Source organism: Lycium ferocissimum, chromosome 4, assembly GCF_029784015.1.
Source record: "Lycium ferocissimum isolate CSIRO_LF1 chromosome 4, AGI_CSIRO_Lferr_CH_V1, whole genome shotgun sequence".
NCBI classification, from domain to species: domain Eukaryota; kingdom Viridiplantae; phylum Streptophyta; class Magnoliopsida; order Solanales; family Solanaceae; genus Lycium; species Lycium ferocissimum.
Window position 1 is genome coordinate 43502042 of NC_081345.1, and position 14505 is coordinate 43516546.

Below are 14505 nucleotides of genomic sequence, written 5' to 3' on the forward strand. Positions count from 1 at the left end.
GATACATGTGCTGAAACTAAACACTAACTATGCCGATCGAAATTTAATTATGTCGCGCCCAAAGTGATGCATGACAAAAGTTAAAAGACCACAAATTTGAGGGTCATTAAAGACCACCCCAAAATAGGGCCATTTGGGTGAATAACTCGCTGATAAATGGCATGTTTGGCGGAGTGAGGTTACGCACTTATTAAGTTTGAGTTGTTTGGTCAATAAAAGTACGGAAAATGACAAAAGCTACCCCTAACGTTTTGAGAATTGAGTTGTTTGGCCAAGAATTTGAGTTGCTATTAATAATTTATTCTTAAATTTTCGGAAGGATTAAAAATATATTTCTTTTTTTATTTTATTTTTAGAAAGAATAATTCTTTATCGATGCTTGAAAATTTTAAGAATAAATTGGCCTTTCCTATTGCCTTGTTATCTTATGTGTCTCGTGCAATGTTATTGTCATAAGTAAAATTTTGCTATATCAAAAAAGATATACATTATCAGTTTCGAAAGTCAGTTACTTTTTGAAATGTTAGATTGACAGAAAGATCATATTTCAAATCTTTTTATCAAATTGCGAAATTGTATGCAAAATTTGAATCATTGCATCATTTGTTACGGGACAATTGCCCTTCAAGGACCAGAAATGATTTATTTGTTGTTGTTCACCAATGAAGACATTAATTTGTCCGTAAAGAGAGTCGACAAAGTTAGCTTCAGAGATTTTCTTTGAACACGATATGGGAAAAAGCACAGTACAAACTACTCCTAACGTAAACAATTAGACGTTGTTCTTTCAATGTAATCATGCTGCAAGGACAATAGAATTGATCCCTTAATCATGCATTCAATAGAATTGATCCTTAATCGTGCATTCAGTCAAATGGCTAAAGAGGCACACTATCAATGGTCATCAGAAGTCGAGTGAAAGAATGTCAAAAGAAGAATGAAGGAAGGAATTCTAATTTTCAATATACATGTATTTACTTTGATTAGCGTTGGTAGAATCATTTTATGAAGCATGGTTGTATATGGTAAAAACCGATGCAACTTGTACCCTGTAAGAACCGGAGTAAAGTTTAAAGCCGTCCGATATAAGATCGAGGGAGAGTAGGGTCGTAACAATCGATAGGAACGAAAACCGACGGGTCATGAGTACATTCAACTCTGCGTCAAAACCGAGAGTATTTTGATGTGTACGGAAAACCCGAGCCTGAAGAGAGCACACTCAACGTAGGTTCGGAGAATCCGTTATGGAACAACCCACGCGTCATTTGGCCGTTCTGCCATTTGCGATGACAATAGTACGGGTGTCAAACCGTACAGACGCAGCCTTATCCATTTTAGGATTTTTTCTAGAAAGGCTTTTTCTTACATTGTACTAAGGCCCATATATTGTTAGCTATAAATAGAGGTCTACCCCTTTCTTTTTTAGGTTAGCTTTTCATTATTCTATACATTTGTAATCAGAAAAGTGGCAGTGAAATCTTCTCAAGTACTTTGGCTCGGTTAAAGAAAGCAACTTTCAAACCGGACCAGTTCTCAGAACTTACAAACTTGACTTCCTAAGTTTCCTTTACCATTATTTATCAATATACTACTATTTACTTGCTATTATCTTATACTATAAATAAATATAGCCACATATCCTATTAACCACTTACAAATTTAATTTTATTCACTTTTGGGGGTAAACAATGGTACTAAAGTAAGTTTTGGCCAGTGCAATGGATTTTTTTATTAATATAAATTTATGTCCCGCGAAAAAGTTATTATATGTTATGAGGGACAACAATTAAATACTGGTACAAAACAGGGACAAAAGTGCAAATGACCCGTAAATTTCCTAAGATGCCCGCCCGACCCGTTATTGGTCTAGGGTTTAAGAAAGCTCGTCTCCGTGTAAGTGGGAAGAAGAAGAACCCAATAACTCCAACTTTTTCGTCATCAACAGACTAGTAGAAACATTTCATTCAGTGTAAGCTCCATTTGGCCATACATTTTGGAAGCTTGAAAAATTGAAAACTATTTTTGAACACAAGTTCAAAAACTCTTTTCTTTCAAGTTTCACAAGATTTATGGCTAAATAAATTGTGGCACCATGATGTTTTGTAACCTTGTCTTTTATAGAAACCTGAAATATACCCGGAACTTGGTTCGGAATTATCATGGGAAGATTGACTTTTGTAGAAGATATTATTGTTCTGGAAAGGAATGGACTGAAGACGTAGAATATGTGGATGAATCAGGGAGTATAATTTACTCTGGTAAAGGAATAAGGTCCGTTGAGCCGGGTCTTGATGACCATGTAATGGTGGGTGGATTAAAAAAGCCTATTTTAAATGCTTCTGCAGTAGCAAAGCTTGTTGAGATTGTCAAGAGGTGGAGATGGGGTCCTGATATGGAGACACAATTGGATAAGCTTCATTTCATACCTAATATGACTCATATTATGCAAGCATTGAAAGTTATGCAAGACAGTGATGCTTCATTAAGTTTATTCCGCTGGGCCAAGCGACAACCTTGGTATAACCCCAATGATGAATGTTATATTACATTGTTTGATAAATTGAACCAAACTAGAGATTTTGATGGAATTCAATCCGTTTTTGATGACATGGTTCTTGATTCAGGCGAAAACGGGGCAGCATCTCTCTTTAATGCGTATAATCGAGTCATTCAATACCTGGCCAAGGCAGAGAAATTTGAGGTAGCATTTTGTTGTTTTAAGAAAATTCAAGAATCGGGTTGTGTAGTTGATACCGGCACCTATAATTCCCTTATCACCGTGTTCCTAAACAACGGTTTGCCATATAAGGCGTTTGAGATATATGAGAATATGGAAAAAGCGGGATGTTCGTTAGATGCATCGAGTTATGAGTTAATGATTCCGAGCCTTGCAAAGTCAGGACGCCTTGATGCTGCATTCAAGCTCTTCCAACAGATGAAAGTGAATAACTTCAGACCAGGTTTTGGGATCTTTGCCTCGCTCGTTGATTCGATGGGTAAAGCTGGGAGGTTGGACACATCACTTAAGGTATATACTGAAATGCAGGGCTTTGGGCTGAGGCCATCTGCCACTATGTTTGTATCCTTGATTGAGTCTTTTGTGAAGGCTGGAAAATTAGAGACTGCTCTAAGGCTGTGGGATGAAATGAAGACATCAGGGTTTAGACCTAACTATGGGCTGTATACCATGATTGTTGAGTCCCATGCAAAATCAGGGAAGCTTGATGTTGCAATGTCTGTCTTTTCAGATATGGAAAAGGCAGGATTTTTGCCCACTCCATCCACCTATTCTTCTCTCCTGGAGATGCATTCTGCTTCTGGTAATGTAGATGCTGCGATGAAGCTTTATAACTCGATGACAAATGCAGGTCTGAGACCTGAATTGAGTACTTATACAGCCTTGCTAACCCTTCTTGCCAAAAAGAAGCTTTTGGACGTATCTGCAAAGATTTTACTAGAAATGAAGGCTATGGGATATTCGGTTGATGTGAATGCTAGTGATGTTTTGATGGTTTACATTAAAGACGGTTCTGTTGATCTTGCTTTAAGATGGCTACGGTTCATGGGTTCATCAGGCATCAGGACAAATAATTTCATTATCCGGCAGCTTTTTGAATCATGCATGAAGAACGGGTTGTATGAGTCAGCCAAGCCTCTCCTTGAAACATATGTGAACTCTGCTGCCAAAGTTGACCTCATTCTTTACACTTCAATTCTAGCCCATTTAGTAAGATGCCAAGATGAGAACAATGAGAGGCATTTAATGTCAATCTTGAGTGCTACAAGACACAAGGCTCACACTTTCATGTGTGGGCTCTTTACTGGGCCAGAGCAGAGGAAACAACCAGTTTTGTCTTTTGTGAGGGAATTCTTCCAAGGCATTGATTATGAGCTGGAAGAAGGAGCTTCAAGGTATTTTGTTAATGTTCTCCTTAATTATCTTGTTCTCATGGGACAAATAAATCGTGCTCGTTGTGTATGGAAAGTTGCCTATGAAAACAAGCTTTTCCCCAAGGCTATAGTGTTTGATCAACATATTGCCTGGTCCCTTGATGTTAGAAACTTGTCAGTCGGAGCAGCTCTTGTTGCAGTGGTACATACTCTTCATAGGTTTAGGAAACGGATGTTGTATTATGGTGTTGTCCCGAGGCGGATCAAATTGGTTACCGGGCCAACTTTGAAAATTGTGGTCGCACAGATGTTAAGCTCGGTGGAATCGCCCTTCGAGGTTAGTAAGGTTGTTTTGAGGGCTCCAGGAGATGCCGTCCTGGATTGGTTTAAGAAACCAATTGTTCAGCAATTTCTTTTAAATGAGATTCCATCAAGGGCTGATATTTTAATGCATAAACTCAACATACTTTTCCCAACATCTGCACCTGAAATCAGGTCGCTGTCCCCTCCTAAACCTCTTGTTGCTGGAAAAGCAATGTAGTTATTTCCTATGTGTAAAATGGCCTAGCTAGTCCATCTTAGAGATTTGGTTTCACTTTTGCTGGTGCGTGAAGATGTGCAGGAGATGCTATTTTCATGTATCAAAGTTCTAATATAGTGGATTGGAATCTGAGTCCATTCTAAAGATATATATTGCATACAAGATACATGTTGGATATCTGTACTTTTTATTCTTACATCTGAAACCCACAGTGAGTGCTTTTTCCAAAAGTTCAGTGCTCTCATCAAACAGTAGAATCAAAGCTAATGCAGGTGAGTTCTTTCCAGGTCTGATTTCAGAGTGTAAATGAAAAGAATATCAATATGATCTACTTGTATCTTGCTTTTCGATGTCTGGCAAGATCTTCCCCGTTTGTATGGTTTAAATTGACGTTTGACTCCAGTTTGTTTCTTAATGTAATCCTGAAGGGAAGATATTAGACAATGCCGCCCCACCCCCCACCCCCACCCCTGAATAAGACATCAGCATCTTGCTAGGAGAATTTAACTGTGAAAGTTGTTAAAATTCCTGCTGAACATCTCATTAAGGAAAAAGTGAAATGGCATGTCAAAATTCCTTGTTCCTTATTATTGTGCTCCTTTCAGTTTTTTGGGACTGCCAGGGCTAAAGCAAATTGTATCTTTCACCATCACAGGTCATCAGAAAGATGTTTATTTTTCCATCTTTCCTTCCATAAAATGTACTCCCTCCGTCTCAATTTTAAGTGTCTTACTTTCCTTTTTGGTCCGTCCCAAAAAGAGTGCCTCTTTCAATATTTAGTAAGTTGACAATTCAAATATCATGCATGGCAAATTTATAACTATAAGATTCAAAGGAGATTTTAGTACATTATATACATCTTTAATTTAGGACCACAAGATTCAAAAGTCTCTCTTTATTTCTTAAACTCCGTGCCTAGTCAAACTAAGACACTTAAATTGAGATGGAGGAAGTAGTTTTTATGAGTTCCTCTCATTTTCTTACTTGATTGTAATCCGTAAAATGCAAATTTAGCATTTAAAGTCTGGTGCAATTAGACACAGCGGAAATCATGAATCACGTGACATACGATAAAGAGAGAAACTTAAGCAGATTCTCAATTCTGAGGAAGGCATGTTTTTTCACTTGGCTAGCAACTAGAGGGGGGCGATCTTGACAGCTGAGAACTAGCGAAAGAGGGGAATTACTTATGTTAGTTGGTATTTTCTGTGTAAGAGGTTGGGTGAAATTATTGATCACCTTCTCATTCATTGTCCGATGGCTTTGAGGTTGTGGAGGGAAATCCTTTGTTGGTCCGATGGCTTTGAGGTTGTGGTGGGAAATCCTTTGTTGTTTTATGTGTGAGAGGTCGGGTGGCACCGCTTGCACTGTGGGCTGTGTTAATAGAAAGAAACAGGAGAGCTTTTAAAGGTGTGAGTTTTGTAAAGTTGAGGAGTAGCCTTTTGTCCCTCATTCCTTTTGGTGCACCCATGATATTCCTCTTTGTATAGAAGATTGGGTGTCATTTGTAGAAAAACATTCCGTTTTGTAGGTTTTCTACTTTTTGGTTTACTTCTTGTATACAGGCATTTTTATTGCACACTTCATTAATAAAATTGTTACCTTATCAAACAAAGAAGCTTAAGCAGATTCTTTCTTTTATCTGGACTAAGGCCAAGGATCTCTCTGATCAAACTAAAGTTGAACCCCATAACTTGCATTTCTGAAAGCTGAAACAACTGAAATCATGAATCGTGCACGTACGAAGTAACTTTAAGCAGATTATTTCTTCATCTGGGTTAAGGTTCTGCATTAGTGAAATCAGTACACATTAAGTCGCATTTATCTATTTATTTACTTATATATACCTATCTGTAAATGTTTTGTTGAAAATTGAAATAGTATATAAAAGGTAAAGTGTTAACAATTTAGTTTTTAAGTAGCCAAAGTTTAGGAAGAGGTATGAACTGGAGTCCTTGGTGCCTAATGACACTTTTGTGGTAAATTTTGTTTTATTAATTTTTTTTAGTTGTTGTGATCTTGAACTCTAAACCTGTTATGCGTATGTTGGAAGAGGGTTCTCACTTCTGAGCACATAATTTCTCTATTTTGAAGTGATAAGTGCGGCATGTGGGCGAAACTAAGACAAGTATTGTTGTGAAAAAGCAAGTGTTGAAGTGAACCTTCGATTTTCTGAATGTTCAACTTGAAATTTGAGAAACCAATGAAGGAAATGAGATAGGAAGAGCATGTGAACAGAAAAGTGTTCTAAAGGGTGAGAAGATTTAACTTGAAATTTTATTTAGCTCTTCATAATGCTATCAATATAAACCTCTGCCTTAACCGAGAGGAGAAATTTAGATCTAGCAGTAATTGTGTTAGTCAAGATAATTGAGAGAGGTCTTGCACTTCTATCTTAGTTGAGAATTAGACATCTAGTAGTATCTGACCTGGTTTTCGAATCGTAAGTCTCAGCTGATTCCCGGCTTGCTGTTGCTCTCAGGTCGGCTTTTCTACTTGACTAAGTTACTATGAAATGAATCATATGTTCAACTCATACTTAATGCCCTCATAGAACTACACTTAATAGCATAAGCGAAAGGAATGGTTCAAATTAGACATTTTCTAGTAGACGAATATATTCACAAGAAACATTCTAAATCATAATAAGAATTAAATCATCAAGTGAGATCACGACTCCTAGCCTTGTTATAGTTTAAACAACTCCAATTTTGTATATCTTCCTTCCCCTTTACACTTAACTAATCTCATACCTTTTATGATATCTCAAATGGTAATCAAGCAAAACTTTCATTGCTACAAGGTATTTGGGATGCTAATGTTCCATCTCATAAGCCGTAATCCATGAGATCCGAATAATTCATAGATTCAACTCTAAGAAGACAACATTTATCAAAAAAAAAAAAAAACCCTAAGAAGACAACATGAATGTTATTTTAAGTAAGGGTGTTATTCGTAGTTGATGCAACCAATATGTCATTACACTGTGATTTTGTGTTCTGGTCTGTGAGTGCACTCAAAGTCTATATGGACGAAAGCACGCTCAACTTCAGGGAGCTGTTCCAATTTTTCTTGCAGTGTTTCACCAATATTATGTGCCTGGTGCAAATGCATGTCCTCTGGCAACACTATATCAACCTCCGCAAAGTAATGCGCGCCAAAGGTATATGCTCTGACCGTGTCAATGTGCTTGATCTCTTCATGATGATTCCATATAAGATATGTTAATTTCGTAAGGAAGTCTGGCGGAGCTGTTCTTCCAATGAGTGACCAGACATTTTCAGCCACTGTCTTCGCCCATGTGCTAATTGTGTACACAGCTATCTGGAAATACAAAATATATTAGACTCTTACAATTATCTCACAACTTTACTAGATGAAAGTTTTTGTGATTGTGAACTCACAATTATAGCACCCGTAGGATCAATCCACCAGTAAAATCGGACTGCTAAAACAGCGGTCACTAATCCAACTGAGTTGGTGATAACATCAAAGAAATGGTCTTGGGCATAAGCTCTTACAATTTCATTTTTGAACCTTCGACAGTAGACCATAAGCAGAAACTTGATCACAGTGACAGAGACCATAATCCCAATCATCCATTTTTCCTTCTCAAGGTCCATTTCAGGGCGAGACTGATCGTAAGCATAGACCCATCCAAACAAAAAATTAGGTTAAAAAGTCAAGTGTTATGCAGTTGCTAGTGAAATTGTAATAGAAGTAGTACCATGCAACACCCATAGAAATACCAAAACCAGATACAGTTGCCTAATTTATCTTTTGTAAACATCTTTGGCCTGACTATTTTGACTGCGACTTCAATTCAGTAGTAACTCAACACCCTTTTCGCCCTTTCGTTTCCTATAAATTGCTTTTTTTTGGTTAAAACGTCTACCATTCGTATATCATATACTATTTGTCATGGTGAAAGGACAATTTTAACTCTAAAAGCACCGAAAACGATTGCAGAAGTATAAAATCGATAAGAAGTCGCTCATCCAGTCAGCTATTATTAGTAATTTCTATTTCTTAGTGATAAGTATTCAGTCTACTATTTCTTAGTAGACAAAAGAAAGATGACTACAAGTATGACTTCTGAAGTTGGTAAACTCACACTTTATTGACAAGACATAAACATCATATTGCAGTCAAAAAAACAAATTAAATTTTCAGGTAAGAGAAAAGTCTTCACCATGAAGTATTTGTCTTGAGTAAAAGAGTTCAGAAATTCAAAACTCTACCAACACAACCATAGGTACCTGCTGCTCTGCAAAATTCTCAGCATAGTTGAAGTGAAGCAATTCACATACCTTATTTATGAGTTCTTTGCCAGACTCGAATAGTATTTGTAATCCTAGTGTGGCCATTACAGATGCAAAAACAATAATACCCTGAACAAATTGCAACCAATGAGTAAAATGTACTAGCATGATGCAAAAAGGGTTCTACAGGAACAAGGTAAACCGTGATCCATGAATTGAACATTAAGGTCATTTACTTTGAATGGTCGATTAACCAAGCAATATGATATGATTTGTTTGGTATTCTTTAAGTTGCTGCTTCTTGGGCAAACTGTTGAAAAGAATATGTAGGATCCTCTTATAATACATGTCACGGATGGAGAGCTTTTCGGTTTTACAAGAGAGGGGATATAAAATGTTCTTTACAAAGTTGTTTAACAATCAGATTTCATCTATTGTCGGCAAAAATAGCAGGGAAAAAAGAGGGCTGAGGCCTGAGAGTCTTCCCTCCAAACAACTCCCCTCATAAGGGAAGTTCTCAGACAGAGAAGATGTTTTGCATCTTTAATTTTTTTTTTCTGAGTGAAAGAGAAATAGACTAAAGTTCCGGGGTTTTCCTTTTAAATCAGGTAAAAACAACCTTGCAAATACACGAAACAGAACAAATGCCAGAGATACTGGATTTTAATGACTCACCACTGGCTGCATCCTCTTTTTCCCAATAGGATAGTGATACTGGTTTGGATTTTTCATGGCATTAGAAGTGAACCACAGAATGAACCCTGACAAGAGGTCCAGGAGGGAGTCCAACGTTGATGCGATTACAGCCAAAGATCTACTCTGAACAGAAGCGTAGATTTTTGCTAAGAAAAGAACCACATTAGCCATGTTTGATAAATGAATAGCCATCCTTTCACTCCTAGCAAGTTGCTTCATTTCGTCCTGACAAACACAGTATGTGGATACAAAAATCACATACTTTTTCATGAATTGCAATAATTATCAAGATATCAGAAACCAACTATTTTGAAGAATGTGCTAATATGCTCTAAAGATAATATGGAAAAGGTTTTTTTGTTGAAGAAGAGAAGGGTGAATTAAGAAACAACGGCCTCCAAATTACGTGACCTTGTAGTTGATGCTACAAACTGATGAATCTTCTAATCGTTTAAGGAGAAAGAAACAAACCTCAGTAAGACTTCCAGGTAAATAACCAGATTCATTTATGGTGTCCATCTCATTGAACCCTTCAACCAGCCTTTCTTGCTTTTTGTAGTATGCAGCAATTTTACCCTGTTTCCCTACAGACGAATTTAGAATGAAGTAAATCCATGCAAGAGAAGGAAAACTCAAAATTGAGACTGGAATTACGAAGTGAAAAATGAATTTGATCTTCTAAATCACCTACTGCAGGTGTCATATTTGAGTTAATATATATCATAAACATGACATATATAGTAAATAATGGATGGGAGGATTGGTATAGGCCATTATTCACAAGAACATTTTGTCGTCTTAGAGGGAAAGGGTTAAGGATTTACCCCGAAAAAGAATTGAAGGGGAGGAAGCTTCAAAAATGGTCCTTGTTAGACGGTGGCTACATAATTAGGACCAGAAGACAGCCACTATTTTTATCCTAATTCTCAAATTCTTATAGTAAACAATGTCATGTTGATTTTGTAAATAGAAATGGAAAACGAGGAAGCTTTTCAGACCAACTAATCAGGCGTGAAAAAGTTGTATCTAAGCCTATTAGTACTCATCAGATACTGCTGCAAGCTCTGGTAGTCACTTTGCACCCTTGTCCCTTTCACTCATCAGTCTTCATAATCTAGTACTAAAATGGCCATCCCCATAAGGCAGTGTCTCACTGTCAATTGTTTACAGCACATTTTATCTTACTTCACCATAATATATACTGCACCTTCCCAGCCGAATTCCAGTCCAACAAAGATGATATGTAAACCTAATTGCCATAGATATAAGAGCACGGCCTAACATCTATACTTCCCTAGTAAGGAGACAAAATCTGGAACAAACATTTCTTTGTTTCACTCATCATGCATAACAAGTCTTAGTTGAATTTACAGTGATATTACTTGAACTGAAAATAAGAAATGACTTCATGACAAAGTTCATCTTCAAATTTAACGTAATGATCAGTGACAGAAACTTCAAAATGAAAAGCACACCAGAACTCATGACAGCCTAGACACTGTAGTTTAGCCTGCAAATGGGATGCATAAGCAGAGTAATGTTTTGCAAATATGAGAACAATCACCTTAATTTGAACATATATAGTACTGAAAGGTTATAATATCAACAAAGCAATACAACCCTGATACATGATCCATTTCCTGCATTTTTTATTTTTTTTTCCTTTGTGGGGTATTTAGATTTATAGTCGATCCTCCTTGGTGCTAATCAATTCTATTTTCAGCAATTCAAAAAATTTACCCACGTGCTTGTCTTGTACGATTGAAGGAAGATATATGTACATACATAAAATGGCCATCATACTCGTCTTCCCAGCCATAACAACTAAAATATACTCTAATTGCAGGGGTGAATCCATGTATTAAAAATGGGTCACGTGAACACATGGTTACCCGACTAAACTCGGTATATTATGTATATAATCCTTAAAATATATCTAATATTAACTGAAGGAACACATGGTCAAACTAGACTGAATGGAGCACTGGTTAAGTGCTACCTTTAATCCCTTAAGGTTGTGGAATTGAACCCAACTAAATGCACTTTTGCGTCTCATTTTTTTTTAAAAAAAAAATTCTAAGATGAACTCATCCTCTCAAAATCCTAGATTCGCCTATGTCTATATGGCATAGACAAATAAACAAGTGCTGGAAGGTGGATAAAGGAAAAGAATGAACGGCTAATTGTCGGATCATCATGTAAGTTTTCCCTGGACTAGCTAGCTCATAAGAATATACTACTCTACTAATAAGATTCCTCACGCATTTATAACGTTTGATTATCTTCTAGTGTTTTCAACAAGTTTTCTCTTTGGGGGCGTTTGGTGGGTATAGATATTGTTTTCCCTAGTTCCATTAGATAAGTCATTTTCCATGACATTTTAACCAGAAAAATTGGAAAACATTTCCATAACAAAACATATACATACTGGGAGTGGGAAGTAGACGACGGACACTGAAGGAGTGATGATCGGAGGAGCGGCGTTCAGGAAGACGGAATTCGCTAACTTTAAGCCTCCATGAAGATGAGGAAGACTCATGATCCACTGCAGCCGGAGACAGCAGTTCCGTCCTAAAACTGTCGAACAGAGGGCCGTCATTGCTGCCAACGCCGCCACCACTGACATTACTACTGCGACTCATCTCCATGTTTAGTGGAGCAGTTGGTTACGTACTGATAATTCCTCTGGTTCTAGTGGTATCATTAAATGTTTATATAGGAGCCATGCTTGTTATATATATAGTGGTATCATTGCTTAATCTAAGAGGAAATAAGATCTCTATCCAACCGTGTTTCCATTTAGTAATTTACTTTTTAGTTTACGTATTTGATTTGATAAAGAATTTCCCTACGTTTGAATTCCAATATTCTCGTGTTAATCCTCTATTGAATTTCCCTTATCAAAACTATTGAATTTCCCTTACCCAAGTAAAAATTTATATTTCGTGTTACCCTCTATTGAAATTTAATATTTTAGTGTTATCCTCTGTTGAATGTCCCTTATAAAAACTACTTATAGTGTACCTAACTAATAATTTATACAAATATAATAAACTATTTCGTGTCACCCTCTATTGAATTTCAATATTTTCGTGTCATCCTCTATTGAATTCCAATATTTTCATGTTACCCTCTACTGACATTCCTTTTAAAATAATACTTTTAGGGTACCTAAGTAAAAATATATATAATAAACTATTGAAAAATAGAATTGACGATAAAATAAATACAAATTTGTTTAAAGGATGAAAATAAATATTAATCCTACAATATTGATAGAACAGTTTAATTCAATATCTTCTAAACATGCAAAGATGATGAATTAAGTTAGTTACTGCACATAATAAATGATGTTGTTGGTCTTATTCACTTTTGTCGGCAAAATATATTTTTGTTCATGTGAGAAACCATATTGTGGCAAATAAATTAAAGTCCAACTTTTGAGATAGTTTGACATTTTAATTTATTTATTATTACTGCAAATCACAAACATATTGTAAAATCAGATGTTAACTTTTTCAACCCCAACCCCCACCCCCAAACCCCATTTTCGTGTGATTCTTATTCTTAGTTTTTTCTTTGATATTTCTAGAACTGCTTTCGACATAGTGATGAAATTTACTCTTAGTACTACACAACTTGACATTCATGCATTTGATAACAACACTCCTAGAATTTCACAGGCATATTGGAAACTACACTCCTAGAATTTCACTGGCAGATTGGAAACTACACTCCTAGAATTTCACTGGCAGATTGGAATATGAAATGGGGGAAGTGGGATTGTGGGGATGCGTGTGAGAATTGCACCACGACAAGACAAAGGAACCATCACATACCATTTCTTAAAAAGTTAAAACAACTAACTAGCCAACAGGGGAGAGCCACATAGGCAAAGAGGTAAGAACAAACTTCCCAAGGCCGCACCTTCTCACGCTAACACATTACGTATTATTCCCTCCTACTCCATTACTGAAACGTCGCTCGCTGTTTACCTTCCTCCCACTTTTTTGCACGTGGAATGATTACAAATCTCCTTGTTGCCTCTTTCCCAATATTATACTGCCTTTTCAATTTCAAAAATGTACAGATTGACCAAGACAGTCCTTTTCAAAAATGTACAGATTGACCAAGACAGGACTGATGCATCATACATACAGTAAAAGAGACTTCCACTTGTGGTAATCACGGTTTAGGTCTAATTAAAGTAAGATTCTTTCTTCTTCAATAATTATAAAAGTCGTACTCCTTTAGAGCACTAGTCTAATTTCTGCTAGTATGTTTATCTGTTGTGCCCGCGTCAGCATCAGATAAGAAACACGAAGTACATGACATTCAAGCTCACAAACTTTTACTAACTGGCAAAAAAGCAACTACTCCTCAATACCTTATCATGATAAACACCGTTCATTCCACAAATACTTATATTAGTCACTGCCTGAATATCTCATCCTTCCTCTTCTTTCTTTTATTTTGTTGGCTTTATGGTGCGTCATTCTCCATTATACATTTTTAAAAAAAAAACACATGAAAGTGAAACAAAAATATGCACTAATCTTTGTTTTTTTGTCTTTTCTATTCCAAGTGCTTAATAGAGTACAAATCAGAAGCACTTAACCTGGAGATTTTTCAATTCCAAGTGCATCTAATAAAAGAGTGCAAATCAGAAGCACTGATTTTAAAACTAATTATCTTTTGACGTCTTAAGCCTTCACCATGACAAACTTCTAGAACATGATAGATCAGAAAATCAGTCTGTTGCATGCCGCCACAAGTGCAGCCGGCAGCAATTGTCAAGTTAACAGCTGGATGAGTTTATCACAAACGTGCTTAGTTAGCACTTAGCAGAATAAGCTACTTCTCTGTTTTCTGTTTTGGAGTTGGATATACACAGATATTTTAGGGCGGCACGGAGATGTCTCAATGGTGATCGGCAAAAAATGGCCAAGATTGGCAGGTTTTTTGTAGGGGCCCTCAACTACGGGCCTTATCGGGACGCACACATGTTGTGTATACATCTCTACTCTTCCTTATCTAATGAAAATGCTACTGCTACTGCTACTGTAACATCGTCAACAGTTTAATTCTATGTAAGAACAAGGCTACTGCAACGCA

General features: G+C 36.6%; 2 protein-coding genes across 2 annotated transcripts; one reads left to right on the plus strand and one right to left on the minus strand.

The window, feature by feature from the left end:
• Positions 1-1817: 1817 nt before the first annotated feature.
• LOC132053139 (pentatricopeptide repeat-containing protein At1g79490, mitochondrial) lies at positions 1818-6050 on the plus strand. The gene has a single exon (XM_059445003.1). The coding sequence runs from the start codon at positions 2093-2095 to the stop codon at positions 4430-4432; it is 2340 nt and encodes a 779-aa protein (XP_059300986.1). The 5' UTR covers positions 1818-2092; the 3' UTR covers positions 4433-6050.
• A 1144-nt stretch (positions 6051-7194) lies between these two features.
• Positions 7195-12159, minus strand: LOC132053140 (metal tolerance protein 9-like). Its single transcript, XM_059445004.1, has 6 exons — positions 11819-12159; positions 9862-9974; positions 9370-9615; positions 8743-8823; positions 7837-8067; positions 7195-7756 (listed from the first exon to the last, which is right to left on the minus strand). Exons 1-6 carry the CDS (start codon positions 12036-12038, stop codon positions 7412-7414), a joined length of 1236 nt encoding a protein of 411 aa, XP_059300987.1. The 5' UTR covers positions 12039-12159; the 3' UTR covers positions 7195-7411.
• Between the last annotated feature and the right edge of the window lie 2346 nt (positions 12160-14505).

What these genes read in the sequence shown, in the direction of transcription:
- LOC132053139 (XM_059445003.1), top strand. Translation starts at nt 2,093, where the DNA reads ATGATGTTTTGTAACCTTGTCTTTTATAGAAACCTGAAATATACCCGG.
- LOC132053140 (XM_059445004.1), bottom strand. Translation starts at nt 12,038, where the DNA reads ATGGAGATGAGTCGCAGTAGTAATGTCAGTGGTGGCGGCGTTGGCAGC. An exon ending in GCAAAGAACTCATAAATAAG is followed by an intron (nt 8,068 to 8,742) that starts GTATGTGAATTG and finishes GCTTACGATCAG; the next exon opens with TCTCGCCCTGAAATGGACCT. An exon ending in ATCCTACGGGTGCTATAATT is followed by an intron (nt 7,757 to 7,836) that starts GTGAGTTCACAA and finishes TTGTATTTCCAG; the next exon opens with ATAGCTGTGTACACAATTAG.